This window comes from Miniopterus natalensis, chromosome 3 (genome assembly GCF_054644295.1).
Source record: "Miniopterus natalensis isolate mMinNat1 chromosome 3, mMinNat1.hap1, whole genome shotgun sequence".
NCBI classification, from domain to species: Eukaryota; Metazoa; Chordata; class Mammalia; order Chiroptera; family Miniopteridae; genus Miniopterus; species Miniopterus natalensis.
In genome coordinates, this window is record NC_142083.1 from 101,614,465 (window position 1) to 101,631,317 (window position 16,853).

A 16,853-nucleotide genomic window follows, 5' to 3' on the forward strand; every position below is an offset into this window, starting at 1 on the left:
AAAACTTTTAAATAATTGCGTTTTAGTTTCTTCTTAAAAAGCAAGTTAATAAAAATATTTTAAAATGAGTAGATTTTTGTCGAAGACCTTGAAGCGAGTGTGGGAGACAAGTGGTGCGGAGGGGGCCCCGCCAGCCTGCCCCGCCCTCTGCCCCCGGCCCGCCTTCCTCCCGCCTCCCCTGTCACTCCACGCCTCCTACCCTCCCTCCCCACAGTAATGACCATAGAGCCAGGGGACTCGGGGCTCGTTCTATTTTTAACAATACACATTAAAATAAACACAAAACTACAAAGGCGGCGACATGTACATCCGTAGCCCGACCGAGATGATTTCCCGGCCATTTGGGGAGAGGTTGCTGCTGGGAACTGTGTCTGGCCTCCCGGCTCGTCTGGGGAATCCCTCGCTCCGGACGCCCGATTACTCACAGGAGCGTGCCTGGCAGTGGATGGCGCCTGGCACAGAGTGGGCACCATTAAGCATTTGTTCAGAAAATGAAAGGACAGCAAGGTGCCAGCCGTAAAGTTTAATAGCTGGAGCCCTGGTGGGCCAAAGCCAGACGCAGTGAAGTCCCGAGAGGGTGGGTCTCCGGGCTTCCGGCCTCCGCTTAGTGGGAGAAAGGACCACAGAGCGTGGCAGCCCCTCGTGGAGCCCCCTGCCCCCCGAGGCTGGGGTTCTGACTAAGGAGTTTCGGGGCAAGATGAATTCTTCCAGCAGAAAGCAAGCAGTGAAGCCTCTCCCTCACTTCTTTCTCCGTGGCCGATGCCATCTGCTAGTTTTAAAAATAATTTTTAAAAGCAAGTGTTTTGGTTCTTCCAACATGCAGCAAAGACAGATGCTATTTTAAGGCTTATTTTCTGTCAACCCTCTCCCCCCCACACACCCAAAAACCAGATCTGGGCATCAGCAGTTCTGGCTGACGGTGTCCACTCCACCACTGGCGTGTATGGGACCTTTCAGCAAGTCTCACGTGCCGTGGACGCTGGGAGCAGGAGCGGTAAGTCTGCCTCTCATTGGAGATGCTGAGAGGGCAAGGAGCGTTGTCTGAGAAGGTCCTTCGACGTTTCGGAAATGATTGATTACTCTGTGCGCCCCCCCTGCGACCTGCCAGCTCCCCTGCGCCTTCTCTCCCCCGGGCCTGGGTGCCCTCCGGGCGAGGACATGCCATGCGTGTGCAGGTCTAGCTCAGAACCTCGCGCAGGAGGCACCTGCTGAGGCTGCAAGTACAGACTCTGGCACCCATCTGCCTGGGTTCAGGTCCTGAAGCTGCAACTTAACGGCTGAGTGGCCACTGGCAGGTTATATACTTTTTCTGAGCTTCTACATTCGTCTCTTTGAAAAGGGGAGAATGGGCCCTGGCTGGGGGGCTCCGTTGGTTGGAGCATCGTCCATACACTGAAAGGCTGCAGGTTCGATTCCCAGGCAGGGCGCAGACCTAGGTTGTGGGTTCAGTCCCCAGTCGGGGCTCGTACAGGAGGCAGCCAATCCATGTTTCTCTCTCACATCGATGTTTCGCCCTCTCTCTCCCTCCCTCTCTCTGTAAAATAAAAAACAAACATATCCCTGGGTGAGATTTAAAAGTAAGGGGGCGGGGGATGGGAGAGGGGAATACTGGTCATGTTCAGTTCAGAAACAGAAGCAAGACCAAATACATAAAGCACTTAGCTCGGTCACGCAGCAAGTGCTCCCACGGCGGTAGCTTTAGTTCCTGATTGCCGTCGCTGATTATTAGACACTCAGTACACACTTAACAGATGCTCATGACTGTCGTATATAAGATGGAGTTCCGTGCACTGTAAGGAGGCTTTTTAAATGGTGGGATAAACATTTCTTACGTGGCCAACATCACGTTAGATACTTGCCGAGGGTCAGCTTCGTCCTCTGGGCGCAGGTGGACGTGAGTCCCCTTACAGGTGCTGGTGAGGGCGGGAAGGCGCTTCCAATCCCGTATTGATTTCAGAGCTGGAAACTGCCCCGCCCCACGCTTCTCCACCCCCTGCCGCCCGGCACAATAACTTTGCAACCCTGACAGCAAACCTTCTACACTGCGACCCAGCCGTCCTGACACATACGTATAAACTAAGCGTACATTTCACAGAGTACCACCAGTACTCGGTAGAGCACTCTGATCGTTTCCACCCCTTCCCTTCACTTTGTATTAAGCTGATCATGTAACATAGAGGAGCGACGTGACCATAGAGGAGTGTGGGGCCATTCCTCGCTCAGCAGACACCCTTAGGTGGAAGGTGAGGCGGCAGATCTCGCGCAGGTGCTGCCCAAGCACATAACACTCACCTCTCTTTGGCTCCGGCAACAATAGTTGCTCAGTTATCTCCGTTTCCCAGATAAGGAGACCCAGGTGTTTGATGGCTTACACCCAGGAGCAGAGCTGGGTTCCAGATAGTCTCTTTGGCACCACCCCCTGGGCACCTACTATGTGCTGGTCGTGCACAGGAATGGGGCTTACGCAGCTGAGCTGGGCGCAGTGACTTGAAGGAGTTTGCACCTCCCTTGAAAAATAATTTCCCTGCATGGGGGATAGATTTTTTCTTCTGGCCCAAATTCTTTTCCTTCTGGATATGCCCTTCTAGGCCACTATTTTTCAAACTTTAATCATCATTTTCCCCCATAGTCACTGTTATTTATTACCAAGCACCTGAAAATTCAGTGCCTTAAAACAACAGCAAGCATTTATTATCTCACAGTTTCCTTGGCTGGGGCTCGGGTGGCTTCCCTGCGTGGTCCTGGCTTTGGCGTCTCGAATGAAAGCTATGTGTCTTCTTGGGGAAAGTGTCTGTTTAGGGCCTCTGCACATTTTAAATTGGATTGCTTGTTTTTTTGTTATTGTTGAGTCGTATGGGTTCTTCATACATTTTGGATATTAGCTCCTTATTGGAGGTATTGCTTGCAGGTATCTTCTCCCATCTGGTTGGCTGCCTTTTTGTTTGTTTCTTTTGTGAAGAAGATTTCTAGTGTAATGTAGCCCCATTCATTTACCTTTGCTTTTACTTTCCTTGGCTTTGGGGTTCAATTCATAAAGTTCTCTGTGAGACCAAGGTCCATAAGTTTAGTACCTGTGTTTTCTTCCATGTATTTTATTGTTTCAGGTCCTATGTTTAGGTGTTTATCACGCTCAGTGAAACACGTCAGGCAGGAAAGGGCAAGAACCCTATGGTTTCACTCGTGGAGCATAACAAAGGAAGCAGCAAATGAAGGAAAAGACAGACGCAGAGACACAGACGACAGTACAGTCGCTGCCCGCGGGGGAGGGAGGCGGGGGAGGGATGGGAGGGTAAAGGGGTGAAACGTGTGATGACGGAAGGAAACTACACCGAGCAGCCACAGATGCTGTGGAATTGCTCACCGCCACTTACATGATGTTACTAACCAATGCACCTCAATACATTTAATTTTGAAAAATTGTAGTCTCCAGCTGGGGTTGCGATCATCTGAAGGTCTGACCGGGGCTGGAGGATCTGTTTCTAAGGCGGCTCACGTGCGGGGCCGGGAGGTGGTGCTGGCTGTCGGCAGGAGGCCTCGGTTCTCCGCCAAATGTCCCTTTTCGTAGTGCTGCTCCAGTGACCCACGGCGTGGCCGCCGGCTTCCCCCGGAGCAAGTGATTTAAGGGAGAGCAGAGTGGAAACTCGGGTCTTTTATGACCCAGTCGTGGAGGCCAGGCACTGTCAGTTTCACTCTCTCCCAGTGGTTACCAAGTCAGGCCTGCTCCTTGAGGGAAGGGACTGCACAGGATGTGAAAATCATGGGGGGCGTCAGTAGGCCACCTATTAACTGTAATAAGATTTACTTAATATTTTCCACTTTTTACTAAAATTAGCTTCATCCTAAGTAATAATATCCATTAAGTCCCAAGACTTGTGCTCATTGTATGTTTTAGTAGAAATGAATATAAACTTAAAGGTTTTTCAGATTTGCCTTCATTGTTGAAAGTATTACGGATGTCCCCTTTTACGCCCCAGTGACCCCTCCACTCTGCCCACTGCACGATGAACTGAGAGTTATTCATTAAAAAGAAGGTTCACGCACCACCTGTACTCGCTGGCACGCTTCCAGGGGCACAGGCCCTGCCCGCGGGGACACAGTGGGCCCGGCAGCTAGAGGCGGCCCCAGAGCCTCGGCGGTGCGGCCACAAGGCCCAGCCGTCCCCTGCTGTCCCCTGGAGCCCGGGCGACGGTGCTGACGCTGCGTTTGCTTCCCCCAGGACCGCCTGTACTTCGTGATGGAGTACGTGAACGGCGGGGACCTCATGTACCACATCCAGCAGGTCGGCCGCTTTAAGGAGCCTCACGCCGTGTAAGTGAGAACTTCGCTGCGCGTTTCCCTTGGGACACGGGGTGGGTTGTCTTTCCTTCGGATGTGCAGCTGGAGAGGGATTTGGACCATTTTGGCGGCACCTTCGTGAGAAGGTAAGGGCACTTGCCGAAGTGGGTGCTGCTCTCTCGGGACACCGTTGGGAGCTGGACGGTGGCAGCCACCGCTGTTTCTGCACCTCGCTCCTGACTCCTGCGGAAAGCCTGTCGCTTCCTTGGGGAATTTTCTTGTGAGTTTTGTTCATTTGTCAATATTTATTGAGAGCTCACTATGCACTCGGCCCAAACAGTTTTTTGAAACTTGCTCAAGGTCACAGAGGTCGTGTGAGGGAGAGCCAGAATTCTGACCCAAACCTTTGCTCCTGTTCTGTCCTACACCACTGTCCCGTCCCCTGCACGCCCCCAGTCCCGGGGATGAAGGACCGGGGTTCAGCGAGGCTGTGCCTGTGGCTCCTGGGTGGGGAGACCAAGTCCCAGTGTTTGGAAATGTGTTTCCCTGCTGAGTTCTGTCCCCTCAGTCTACGAGGCAGCTGTCTCTCCTTTAGGGACACAGTGTCATCGGGTCCCTCCCTGCTGCTGGTGAGCAGGACCCCGAAAGTCCGAGGATGATGGGTGATAAGCTTGCCTGGGGTGTTTGCTCAGATCTTATTGCCCTTCAGGAAGCCCCCTGGGCTCACCTATGGCCCCGGCTTGTCCTTCCAGAGGCTTCCCTTCAGCTCAGCCCTGCCCCGCCCTCCCACCCGCCAGGGTTGTGATCACTATATCCTCGTAGGGTTGCCTTCTCCTGCTTCCAGATCCTGTCATTCATATATCTTGGCACAATTCTGATTTGACCACAGGGTCGTTTCTCTTCTTTAGCTTCTAACAGTCAATGGACTACAGGCTTTACTCCTATTATCTCCCCCCCTTTTCTCTCTCTCTCTCACACACACACACACACACACACACACACACACCAGAGTGCCCACAGCCCTGCCCAGCCCTTGTGCTATAACGGGCTTTCCAATTCTCTCTGAACCTCCTTCTGGGCCCTCAGTATGAGCTCTCCCCTCCTGACCATGTCATTTATTAGTTGTATAGCTTGTTATTTCATGTCACCGAGCCTCAATTTCCTCACTTAAGGAGCAGGGATGTAGTAGTAGAACCCACCTCATCAGATTGTAATTAAGGTTAAATCTGATATTAACCCAAAATGGTGCTAGATAGATGGCCAGCCGTCCACAGATGGTCGCTGTTACGATCAAGGTATTTCAACTTGTGTATCCTGAGACGGTTGTGCTCCATCTAGTCCCTCATATCCCATGGCCTCCTCCCTACTAGGCAGCTGCTGAACCTCTGCTCCCCCAGCTTGTCCTCAAGGCCGCCTCTCAACCCTGCTCGCCCATCCACGCCCAGCCTCGGTTCTGTGAGAGGGGTGGCTGCCCATCCGTGGCGGGCACTGATGCCCTCCGCCCAGGCCACTGTTGGGTTGACTTCTGAGAGTCGCCACGCTCATGGTGTCCTGGATTTCTCCATGGCTTTTTTTCATTTCAGGTTTTACGCTGCAGAAATCGCCATCGGCCTGTTCTTTCTGCAGAGCAAGGGCATCATTTACCGGTAGGTGAGCCCCCTGTGCTCTCCTTCTCCTCGCCTCCCTTCGCGCCTCCTTGCCTGCCTCTTTCCTCAACTGCTTTTAAAATTAAACTCTGTGGTGGGGGAGGAGCCCTCTGGCGCTAACTTGGGCATGTGCTCTGCCAGCAGCATCGCCCACGGCCTGGCAGAGCCCGGGCAGCTCCGAGCGGCGAGGGGCGATCTCCATGCCCTCGGCCCAGTGACGGTTTGCAGCCTCAGAGAGGAGGTGCCCCCGGGGCCCCAGCACGCCTTTCTCTTGCCCATGCACCCCACACTTGGGCAGCAAGCAAAAATTTTGGCTGGCAGAACATGATAGATCATATTATTATGAAACAAATTGTGTTGTTTTGCTGTGTGATCACAGTTTAGAAATGGATTTCTGAGTAGCTTGCCCTGAAACACAGGATTAAGTTTGGGACTTGGCATTTGCCCATTTTTGGAGAAGCAAGTGTATGATCATAGCCGTGGGAGTCACACCATTTTATGTTTCATGCGGCGCAGGCTGTTGAGCCTGAGGCTGCTGTTTGTCAGTGAGTCGGGGGTGTCGATTTCTCCGTACGCCTCATGGATGCAAGTAGCAGAGACGGGGCTGGCCTGGCTGCTGTGTTACAGGAGAGGCTGGCAGGGGCATGCGGCTTCCAGAGGGCACTCGGCGTGGGTGGGGGTTTGTCTAAAAGGCCGTGGTCCATTTCATTCATTGGACTAACATGGTGATATGAAACCTAGTCGGGAAGGACGATCTGATCCGACTACACGGAGTCCCCACTCACCCTTTACTCCTGCTAATGGAGGGCTGAAGGTCAGGCAGAGGAGAGGTTTCACCTGGTACATGGGTGATCTCAGGGAGGGACAGAGCAGTGAAAAGAGTGATAATTTGAACTGTGAGTGGCGTGGTCATCCCACCCACGCCTGCTTGCAGTGACCTGTGCGACCGTGTGCGCCCTGTTTCCCTCCGAGTTCCCTTGACTGTCCCGGTGGGAGCGTCTCGGCATGTAGCCGAGTGTAGGTCTGGTGTTGGCAGGTACATGTTATCTCCTGTAGGGCGTGAGCCCTGGACCAAGCCGACGGCTTCCTGTGGGGCGCGACACGATTGTCACCTTATCTGCTGACATTAGAGCCTAAATCCTGCACAGGACGAGCCTCCGCTGGGATAGAATCGGCCGCTGGGGCTGCTGGGAAGATTGAACATGGGCCTGCGAGTTTTTTGGAAGAAAATCTTGTTCCAGGGGAAGAGCCAGGAGAGGAAATGAGAATCTTTGTCAGCTGAGTTGTGATTCAGGGTGAGGCGTCCAGTCCTGCAAGGGCTGAGATACAGGACCTGCCATTCAGGTCACAGAGTTCCCGGGTTAGCACCTCGGGTGCCACACCCGGGCTTACCTCCAAAGCTCTTCCTCCCGCTGCACATTCTCCATTCTTCCTCCACGTTTTATGTGGTTTTAGGGGTGCTTGTCATGCTTCAAGCCACATGGCATCTGAACCCCTTTCATTTGTGGTAGGAAAAGAGTCCAGCTCCTACTGTGCAGGTTTAAAACACAGAAACTTTTGCAGCCCCCCTGCAGCAGGTCAGGCACGCAGGCCAGGCTCTGACGTCTGTCACACTCACCTGGACCTGAATCAGAAGCCGGTGACCGAGGAAGCAGAGGCTGGCCGTTGTAATCGGCAGCATCTAGTTCCTTCTTAGGTTGGGACAAGAGTTTGCTTTTGTGGCTCACATTAAAGAATCTCGATTGAGACAGAGGTTTTGAAACTGATAATCAGGTTAAAACAGTAAAAAATTACATGACAGAAGATGTACGGCTTTTTAATTTCATCGAGATTGCCTTAATGGTAGTAAAGTCTTTTAATTTTTTTAAAAAATTTTAAAATTTTATTTTATTTTTTTGTTGACAGTTTAACAGATGTCCCCCGGTTCCCATTTACTCCCCTCCTCCCAGCCCTGTCCGTTGGTTATGCATATTTGCCTATGAGATCTCTGGTTAGTCTCTTCCCGTCGCCCCTACCCCGGTAAAGTCTTTTCAAGTGTTACAACCCCCCCCCCTTTGTTTAGCTCTCCGGCTAGTGGGCTGCTCTAAGGAAGGAGAACGGGGAGGTGGGTCCCCACCGCTGGGGACGCTGGGTGGGGGAAGACAGGTCCTTCCTGCCAAGCTTAGTGTCAGATGAGGGTTTGTGACATTGAACGAAAGGGTGCAGCGGACTCCCGAACCACGGCCGTGCCAGTGAGTCCGACCGGGTGCCACCACGCCTGGGCGCTTGACCCCTGAAGCTCCCTTCCTGTGACAGGTGAAGGTTTGTCACTTCTCTCGTTGCCCCAGCTACTTGTTTGGGAGCATGTGGTCAACGTGAGGGGGGTGCCATGGGTCTCTGTTAATCAAATCACACTCAGACGGGAGTGTCCAGGGAAGCAGGTTTCTGCAAGGCCCCGTTTTTCTGAGCTCTAAGCCAGCATCCCGAGACCCCCGAGGCTCGGAGCGAAACAAGAGGGGAGAGGGTAGCACCGTGGAGGGTGTGCTGACGCAAACAGTGGGCGCAGGCGGGCCCCCCTTGGAGAGGAGAACTCGGCTCCGGTAGGAGATGCCAGCCTATCTTTCCAGGCTGTGCCCTTCCAGTTGAAAATGAGACAGCAGCTCAATTCAAACTAACTTAAGGAGGCATTTGGGGGCTGACATACTGAGAAGGCCAAGGGGCAGATCTGACTTTAGTTTACACGTGGATGGACCCAGGGGCTCCAATGATGTTACGAGTGTTCACTTATCACCCCCCCCAGGCTCTGCTTTGCCTGCACTGGCTTCCCCCTCTCAGTCTGGTGACTCCCGGCCCCTCTGGACCTACATCCTACCACCTGAGCTTTCCTAATGTAAAAAGAGCTTCTGTCTTTCCTGGTGGTACCAGCAGAGGTTCCAGGGCTAATGCTCAGTGGCTTTGATTAGCTCATGTTGGGTCATGTGGCCACTCCTGAAACAAGCACTGTGACCAGCGGGATGGGGTGTTTCCACTGGCCAGGGCCAGCCCGCACGACCTCTCTTGGAGCCAGGAGTTAGGATCAGTAGCACCAACTTCAGCATGACTTCAGAAACGGGAGGGTGGTTCTTCCAAGGGATATCAGGATGCCCTCATCAGGTGCTAGGATCGGTGCTCACTGCCCAATGCAGACGATTCAAGGCAGAGATCCGAACTGCACCGCAGATCCCCTGCCTCTCAGGAAGCTGGACTTGCGTTGGGATTAAGGGAGTCTGTGCCGTAGTGTTGACTTGGGGTAGGCATTTAGGGGTGAAGGAAGTGTGTTGATATTGGCATGATCCAATATGCTGAGAAAGTGTGAGGGTCCCCTGGTTTCGAGCTCTCATCAGCACAGATGAAATAAAAGATGGGAGTGTAGCACGTGTCCTTTAGGCTGGAGCTCAACCGGCACCTCCTTGGAGAGGTCCTTCCTGGCACCTGTTTAGCGACCCCCCCCCCCCCAGTTACTGCCTAACTCACCACCCTCTTTATTTTCTTAATACCACCCACCAAAATCTATACCGATTGTGCTTTTATAGATTTGAATACTTACCTTTTTCCCTGTACTGGAATTTAATCTGAACAAGAGCTTGTTTATCTTGTTCACAGTACATACCAGCTCCAAGCATAGTCCCTGTCACAGTAGGTGTGCAACAAATATTTTTTGGCTAAAAGAATCAATGGAAACTCTTGGTGATGTCGTAGGTACTGGCTTGGGAGAGCTTGGAGCACTTGGACTTAAACAAGGGTCTCTCAACCAGTTTTTTCCTCCACAATTCTCAGATACAAAAAATAATTTTGTGAAAAATATATCTTCCTGTGAAATACAAGGGGTCTTTAAGCTACATGTCAGTCTGTGAAGTGTTCCTGGACACCCTGCCCTTCGCTCAGCGTCCTGTGGGCTGTCTTCTCCAAGCCGGTGTCTCGCTGTGTGCTTGTGAGGAACTTGGCACAGTTGGCCCTGTAGAAAAAGAAACGCGCGGAGGTTTGTGGCCCCTCCTTCATCTTCCTGCCAGATGATAAGTTGTTGGAAGGCAAGGGCTGCTTTATGCCACTTCTGTTCCCACAGTACCGAGCACAGTGCTTTGCACAGCACGAGTAACTGTTGGTTGACTTAAAACAAATAACATTTACTAAGTCCTTAAATTCTTATGTTCACAACAGTGACCTAAAACTTGACAACGTGATGCTGGATTCTGAGGGCCACATCAAGATCGCTGACTTTGGCATGTGCAAGGAGAACATCTGGGATGGGGTGACGACCAAAACATTCTGCGGGACTCCAGACTACATCGCCCCCGAGGTGAGAGTGGGCAGGACCTGGGGCCATGCGCCCTGCACACCGCAAGGCCCTGGGTGCCGCGGCAGGGCGACCCTAGGCTGGCCCTTCTCCTCTACTCTGTCAGTCCCTTGAGATCACACGTGCAGATTAGCTTAGCACACGTCCAGAAACTCAGGCCCAAAATACACCCAGGTTTGAGAGAAAGTTTAAATAAAACTCAACAGAACCACCCCCAACACATCAGTAAAATTCTTTGCAAGCTGCTATGGCTCGTGGCCATGTGGTACCTCCTCATTGTGACATTGAAATGCTTGCTAAGAGGGGGGGAAGAGAGAGGTCCCTGGCTGACATTATCCAAGGTGCACAATAGGGGTGTGGTGGTCGTGCTGAGCCCTGGAAGACTTGGGATCTCCCTCCTGTGATGAAGGTGCCAATGAACAGGTAAAGGTCAGATTCCACTGCCCTCCCTTCCCAGTTGCAGAAGGTGTCTCCCCAGCACATCATGGAATAGACGTTTGTGCCAGAGGACAATTTCCCTTTTCTCTGAATTGGTGCCCTGAAAGGCTCCTTTCTGTACAGGCTGTTGCTGAGTTTTTAAGGAACGGAACTGAGGGTGTGGCACAGACTCTTGGAAGTGGACATCTAGAATTCCTCTCCTCTCGACTGTCATTCGATACGTAACAATGGTGGCAGGAGGCCCCATGTAACGAAATAATGTGGCACAGTATTTAAAACCTGCGATCTCTTTTACCAAAGCAGGTCCTCTCCTAGGAACCTAGTGCACAATGTGCATGTGCACACACACACGGGTGGAAGGATGTGTATTAAAGTCCTTTCTGCCCGGGCATGGCTCAGCGGTTAGAGAGTTGGCCCTCAGGTCACGGGTTCAATTCCTGGTCAAGGGCACCTACCTGGGTTGCAGGTTCAATCCCTGGCCCCATCGGGGCGTATGCAGGAGGCAGCCAATCAATGTGTCTCTCTCACATCGATGTTTCTTTCTCCTTCTTCCCACCTCCCCCCCACTCTCTCTGAAAATCAATGGAAAAAATATCCTCAGGTGAGGATTTAAAAAAAATCAACAATGCCCGGCCGGGCGTGGCTCAGTGGTCGAGCATGGACCTAGGATCCAGGCCATCGGGGTTTGATTCCCGGTCAGGGCACATGCCCGGGTTGCGGGCTCGATCCCCAGTCGGGGGTGTGCAGGAGGCGGCCGATCAATGACTCTCTCATCACTGATGTTTCTCTCTCTCTCTCTGAAATCAATAAAGATCTTTAAAAAAAAAACCCCAAAAAACAACAACCAACAAACCCTTTCTTCACTGCAGCACCGTTTTTGGCAGGTGACCTCCGTGACTGTCGGTGAGGAGATGGGTAGCTACCACACGCCACATTCCTGAGCCTCTAGGAAGCTCGGGCTACACCTGTGCGTAGGAACTCGAACGATGGCTCCCGGTCAGCGAAGGGCAATAGCCTGAATTAGTTATAGTGTGGAATACTACTGGGCAGTAATTCAAAACCTGAGTTACCGATGTATGTAGACCTGGGAAGATCTCCGAGACGCCGTTGGGAGGAAATGTGAAGGCGCAGACGGGTGGGTGCAGTGGGATCCCGGCTGCGGGAGGGAGCGCGCAGGACGCCCCGCGGTTCCTGTGGCGGGTGTGGCTGCCGAGCTCGGACACCCGGCGGGCAGGGCCTCCAGCAGGGCTGCCTCCGCGGCCCAGAAACCACGCTCAGCCGGTATCCTGTTTAAGTTTTCACATTGTTCACGCATCTGGTGCTACTTGAGTCATTAAAAAGCCATCTGTAAAGAGAATAACCCTCTTGAGGCCCCATGCAGGGCTCCCTATGTGCATCCCTGGCTCTGTCGTTTCGCTGGTGCGTTGGGATGGCAGACGCGCTGCTGAGCCGCCAGGGTTCAGCCCCTGCCCGTCACCCGGGGCGCTGAGTGTGAGACGCCAGGCGTGGCCCTGCGCCCGCTGCAGCGTCGGTGCTTTCCCAGTTTTGGGTGGCCCTGAGGCCGTGCGCCCGAGGTGCCCTGGAGCGTTCCTGCCCATGTGGCCCGCAGCCCACGCGGGAGGAAGCTGGGTCCGCCTCCCTCCCGTGCGCCATCCGCAGCCACGGGCCGCCCGCCAAGTCCTGGGGCTTACTTTCCCGTGTGAGAGGATTAAGCCGTTAGGTTGTCCTGAGGACCCCATGGCGTGAGGTGCCTTAAAAGTGTGAAAACAGTCGGGGAGAAGAGGCCTCGCAGAGCCCTCCGCCCGCCCGCCCGCTCGCCCCGGAGCACGTTCTGCCTGAGCGGGCCGAGCGAGAGGGCCCGCGGCAGCCGGGCCCACTCCTGAGCACAGCCGCCGCCCAGCAGAGAGCTTTCTAGCACTAGCGGGCATCTGGAGGGCACATAGCTCCCTTCCCTCCTCGCAAAACCCTGACACAGGTGTTATTATAAACTTCGTTCAGTAGGTGAGGAAACCGAGACTTCAAGTTAGGTGGCTCCTTCCAAGGCCACACGCAGGGACCCACAGTCCGGACCCTCAGACCTTGACCTTTCACCTTCGCTCTATCTCCTCTTAACCCCTTTGATAGATAGTTTTACCCCCGGCACACTGAGATAGGGTGGTCACGGCTATTCTAGGCTTCACCGCGCCCTACCAAGTTGTTAGTATCAAAAACCTGAAAACTGTCTACATCGTTCGCTCCACCAAATTCTACTTCTAGGAATTTATCTTTTTTTAAAAAGAAAGTATCACTTTATTTGTACACTTAAAAAGTTGTACGTAGAAACTTACAACACAGCTCTGTAAAACTAGAACTGCCAGAGAAAAGAGAGGGGGCTTCCTTCCCTACCGCTTTCCATCTTAGGAATTCATCTTAAGAAAATAACTGGACAGATGTAGAAACGCTTCTGTACAGGGATCAGCACTGTAGCAGCTGAAGAACCTGGCCAATGGGGAGCTGATAAAACAGATTTTGTATGTAAAGTTAAACCGGATTATGTTGACATACAGATGTTAACATGGAAATTTTAAGTGAATGAAGTACTTTGTTAATATTCCAGACATCAAAGTGTTTTTGCTTATGTAAAACACATACACACAGAGTTTAATACGTGTCAATAGAAAAGACTCTAGAAGGAAACAGACCAAGTGTCAGTCATAAGCGTTCTTTGATAAAGAAATATGGGTGATTTAAATTGTGTTCGCTTAGCTTTTCTATATTTTAAAATAAATAATAAATGCTATTACATTTTCAACTTAAAATTCTTTTAATTTTGGTAAATAAAAACAAAATTTGACATCTTAACCGTTTCCAAATGTATAGTCACATTGTTGTATAAATGTTATTATTTTATAATGAGAAACAAGGACAGTTTTTCATCTTAAAAGTTCACACTCTATTATAACGAAAAAGAACACGTCACGCCTGACGCGCAAGGTGTTCCCGCCTGCAGGGCCCCGTAAGGACCCCGTCTTCCTGCGGGGGGGGAAGCAGCTTGGGTGGCCCCGGGCCCCTTCCACTGTCTCCCCAGTGGCCGCACCTGGGACCGTGACAGTCAGTTGAACCTTTCACCGTAGGCAGGTGGCAGCCGAGGAAGACTTCTCCCTCTCCCCGTGACCGTCCCCTCAGTGCGGAGGGCGCCGTCGGCCTCTGGCTGTGACGGACCCCGCGCACCCCTGACCGGCTGCCTTCTGTCTTCCAGATCATTGCGTATCAGCCCTACGGGAAGTCGGTGGACTGGTGGGCATTCGGAGTCCTGCTGTATGAGATGCTGGCCGGGCAGGTAACTGAATTAAGTGGTTTGTAGGGAAAGTCCTCCCCACCCCCACCCGTGTGGTTTCTTTAGAAGAAGGTGTCAGCTGGGTCCCTCTCATACACCTGAACCTCTCACTTCCCCGGCCCTGGGGCGACCCTAGTGTGCTGGCCGCTTTTCCCCGTCGCCCCGCTGGCAGCCCTGGAGCGCAGCCTCCCCATGGGCCCAGGGAGGGCCCGCTGGCCGGGGTGCTTGGGAGGCTCAGGCAGGACTCCCCCCCACTGTACCCTCGGTCCCACAGGCGCCCTTCGAAGGGGAAGATGAAGACGAGCTCTTCCAGTCCATCATGGAGCACAACGTGGCGTATCCGAAGTCCATGTCCAAGGAGGCCGTGGCCATCTGCAAAGGGGTGAGTGAGCTCCTCAACGCTCGGGGCCGGGCCCTGCACACACAGGGTGCAGGGGTGCCCTGCACTGCGGTGCCCACCGGGGAGGAGCGATGAGACTGGCTCCACCTCTCACCCTACTTGCCAATCCCACGCCTGGCTCCGACCTGCTGCCCCCCAGAGGAAAGGGCACTTTTCCACCCTGGAGGCCCCCCTCCCCCAACAGCATCCTGCTGCGGGCAGGCTCCAGCCTCTGGCCCAGTGCAGGGGATGCTCGCTGACTGGACTGAATGAGGTAGGAAGCCCGAGACTTTGCCAAAGAGCTGGAACCCCCGGGAAAATGTGAGAGGTCTGCGGCACAATCGGGGGGCCACACCGGCTCTGCCCCATGTGTGTGGTTAATACCAAGAACGTGTGGCTTTTGTTTGAAGAAAATATCAGGCAGTATTGCTTTTGAGGGATTCTCTAGATAAGCTGACCCAAATTCAGTTCCCTAAGCCCCCACCCTCCCCCCACCCAACACACAAGGGGCTGAAAGCAGGCACATTTGTGTGCAGGCGGCTTATGCTAATCGCACCTGCGAAGAAGGCAGGATGCCTGTTTTCTAAGGATTGCTTGTTATGCATCTGGTGCCAGGCCAGGACGTGCTCACAGGGACCCGGGAGTGCCATTGGGATGACCCATGTGCTTCTGTATTTTGAAAAGGTCCCCATGTGGCTCAAAAATCATGCACCTTTAAACATTGTCCAAAGGTGGTAACTTATCAACTGTGACGAACGTGTGAAAGCAACACAGTGAGACCCCGGACAGTGTGGCCCAGAAATGCCGCCTTTTAGAGTGTTTGCTCTCCCAGCAGTGAGCAGTGCAGGCGTGTTCTTGAGGTTGGAGCGTAGCTGTGCCTTCTAGTGGGTTCCCATCTGTGTGTCTGAATAAAGCACGCCCGAGGTCCTAGGTCCCTGGGCGTTTGCAGATTGCCCATTGCCCACCCCCACCCTGCTCTTCCTGAGCCTCCAGGTGCCCTGCGAGCTGGCCAGCCTCGGCCAAAAGCACCTGTCGCACCCGGAAATCCTGCTCCTAGTGAATCACCTGAGCTCGGCGGTTCAGCCGCAGATACCCCGAGGAAACTGTGTGTGAATTAGGCTCAGTCTCTAACATCTTAAAGTGAATTGGTTGAAACTATTTTCTTGGAGGGTGTGGAGCAGAGGCAGAGAATTGAGGCCTGCGGGTCCATTAGGAGCTGAGGGAGCACACGGGGAGGAAGGCCGTGCGGGCCCCGTGGATGTGCGGCGGGAGGGGGAAGCAGGCCCGAGCTATCAGCTTGCTTGGTGGCTGCCAGCATCTACAGGCGGGGGATTTCCCCGCAACATCCAGTGTCCTGGTTTCTCTCAAAGAAACGCGGTCTCGCCGTGCTGATCTGGCATCATTCCTGCAAAGCATCAGCCGCTGGCTGGGAAGCTAGTGCCCTTTTAGACAGAACATGCCCTCTCCAGTTTGCCAATGCCCTCACCTGGCCCAGTTCCATCAGAGCTCAAATCCTGATCCCACGTGTTGGCCTTTGACTGCAGGGAGGTGGTTTGACCTCATCTGTAGATCAGGGGTGGTGACGGGACCACACACAGGGTTCTCGTGGCTCAGAGTTAGTACAGGTGGACCCGTTAGCACAGAGCCTGGCGCTCTGCCCCTAAACCTGGAGCTGTTGTTACAGTGTTACCAGTGCCGGTGCCACTCTGTTATATGCCAGGCTCCTCTTGGCATTCGAGTCTGCATCCCCCGATTTCTGCGACAGGAATTTTAAAAGTGGGGGATTTGGGAGATCAAGAGTCCATTGCAAATCTCCACCTTAAGTGAATTGGTTAAAACTTCCTGGGTGCATCGTCTTGAGCAAGTTACTTTGCATCTCTGGGATTTTGTTTCTTTACCTCTAAAAATAATGTAATAGTTTTCATTGAACAGAGTTTTTGAGAGCGCTAAATAATGTAACCTAAGAGAAAGCTCCTTGAGTGGTATTGGCACATAGTAGGTGCTGAACACATGCTCAAGACCTTCCCGGCCACGACTCTGCCCGGCCTGGACAGCTGGGACTGTAAGTGGGTCATGGAGGAGAGGAGTTTCCAGGTCAGCTGCATTCAGCTTCAGCTCCAATTAGCCGTTTCCCCGGTAGAGCAGATTTCTGTTAATTGAGGACCCATAACCTTCGGGGTTAACTGGGGTGACTTTCCAATACTAGGCTTGGGGACCTTCCTGAGTTGAGTGATCCGAGTCCAGTAAGGGCTCTTTCTTCAAGGTTGAGCCTCCAAAGAAGGGGTGAAGCTCAACTGAGCATCCACAGGCTTCTTCCTGAGCAACAACCCCAGGGACCTGTCCAGAGGCCCCCCCGAGATGGGAAGCTAATTACACCCAGCTGTCCCCATAGCTTCGGGCGCAAACTGGGAGTGCAGGAGCGGCAGAGCCTCGGCTTGTGCCGGGTGTTCCTGCAGTGGCTCTTCTTTGCTTGGCACCCTCCGCCTA

At 53.1% G+C, this 16,853-nt stretch overlaps 1 protein-coding gene across 2 annotated transcripts in view; it reads left to right on the forward strand.

Annotated features, from left to right (window-relative positions):
• Nucleotides 1-16,853, forward strand: part of PRKCB (protein kinase C beta) — a 273,228-nt gene that overhangs the window by 230,011 nt on the left and 26,364 nt on the right. For both annotated transcript variants that reach the window (XM_087815849.1, XM_087815848.1), the window contains exons 11-15: nt 4,217-4,308; nt 5,859-5,921; nt 10,098-10,236; nt 13,910-13,990; nt 14,262-14,369. In XM_087815849.1, the coding sequence (XP_087671975.1) occupies nt 4,217-4,308; nt 5,859-5,921; nt 10,098-10,236; nt 13,910-13,990; nt 14,262-14,369 (483 nt within the window). The remainder of the gene's footprint in view (nt 1-4,216; nt 4,309-5,858; nt 5,922-10,097; nt 10,237-13,909; nt 13,991-14,261; nt 14,370-16,853) is intronic.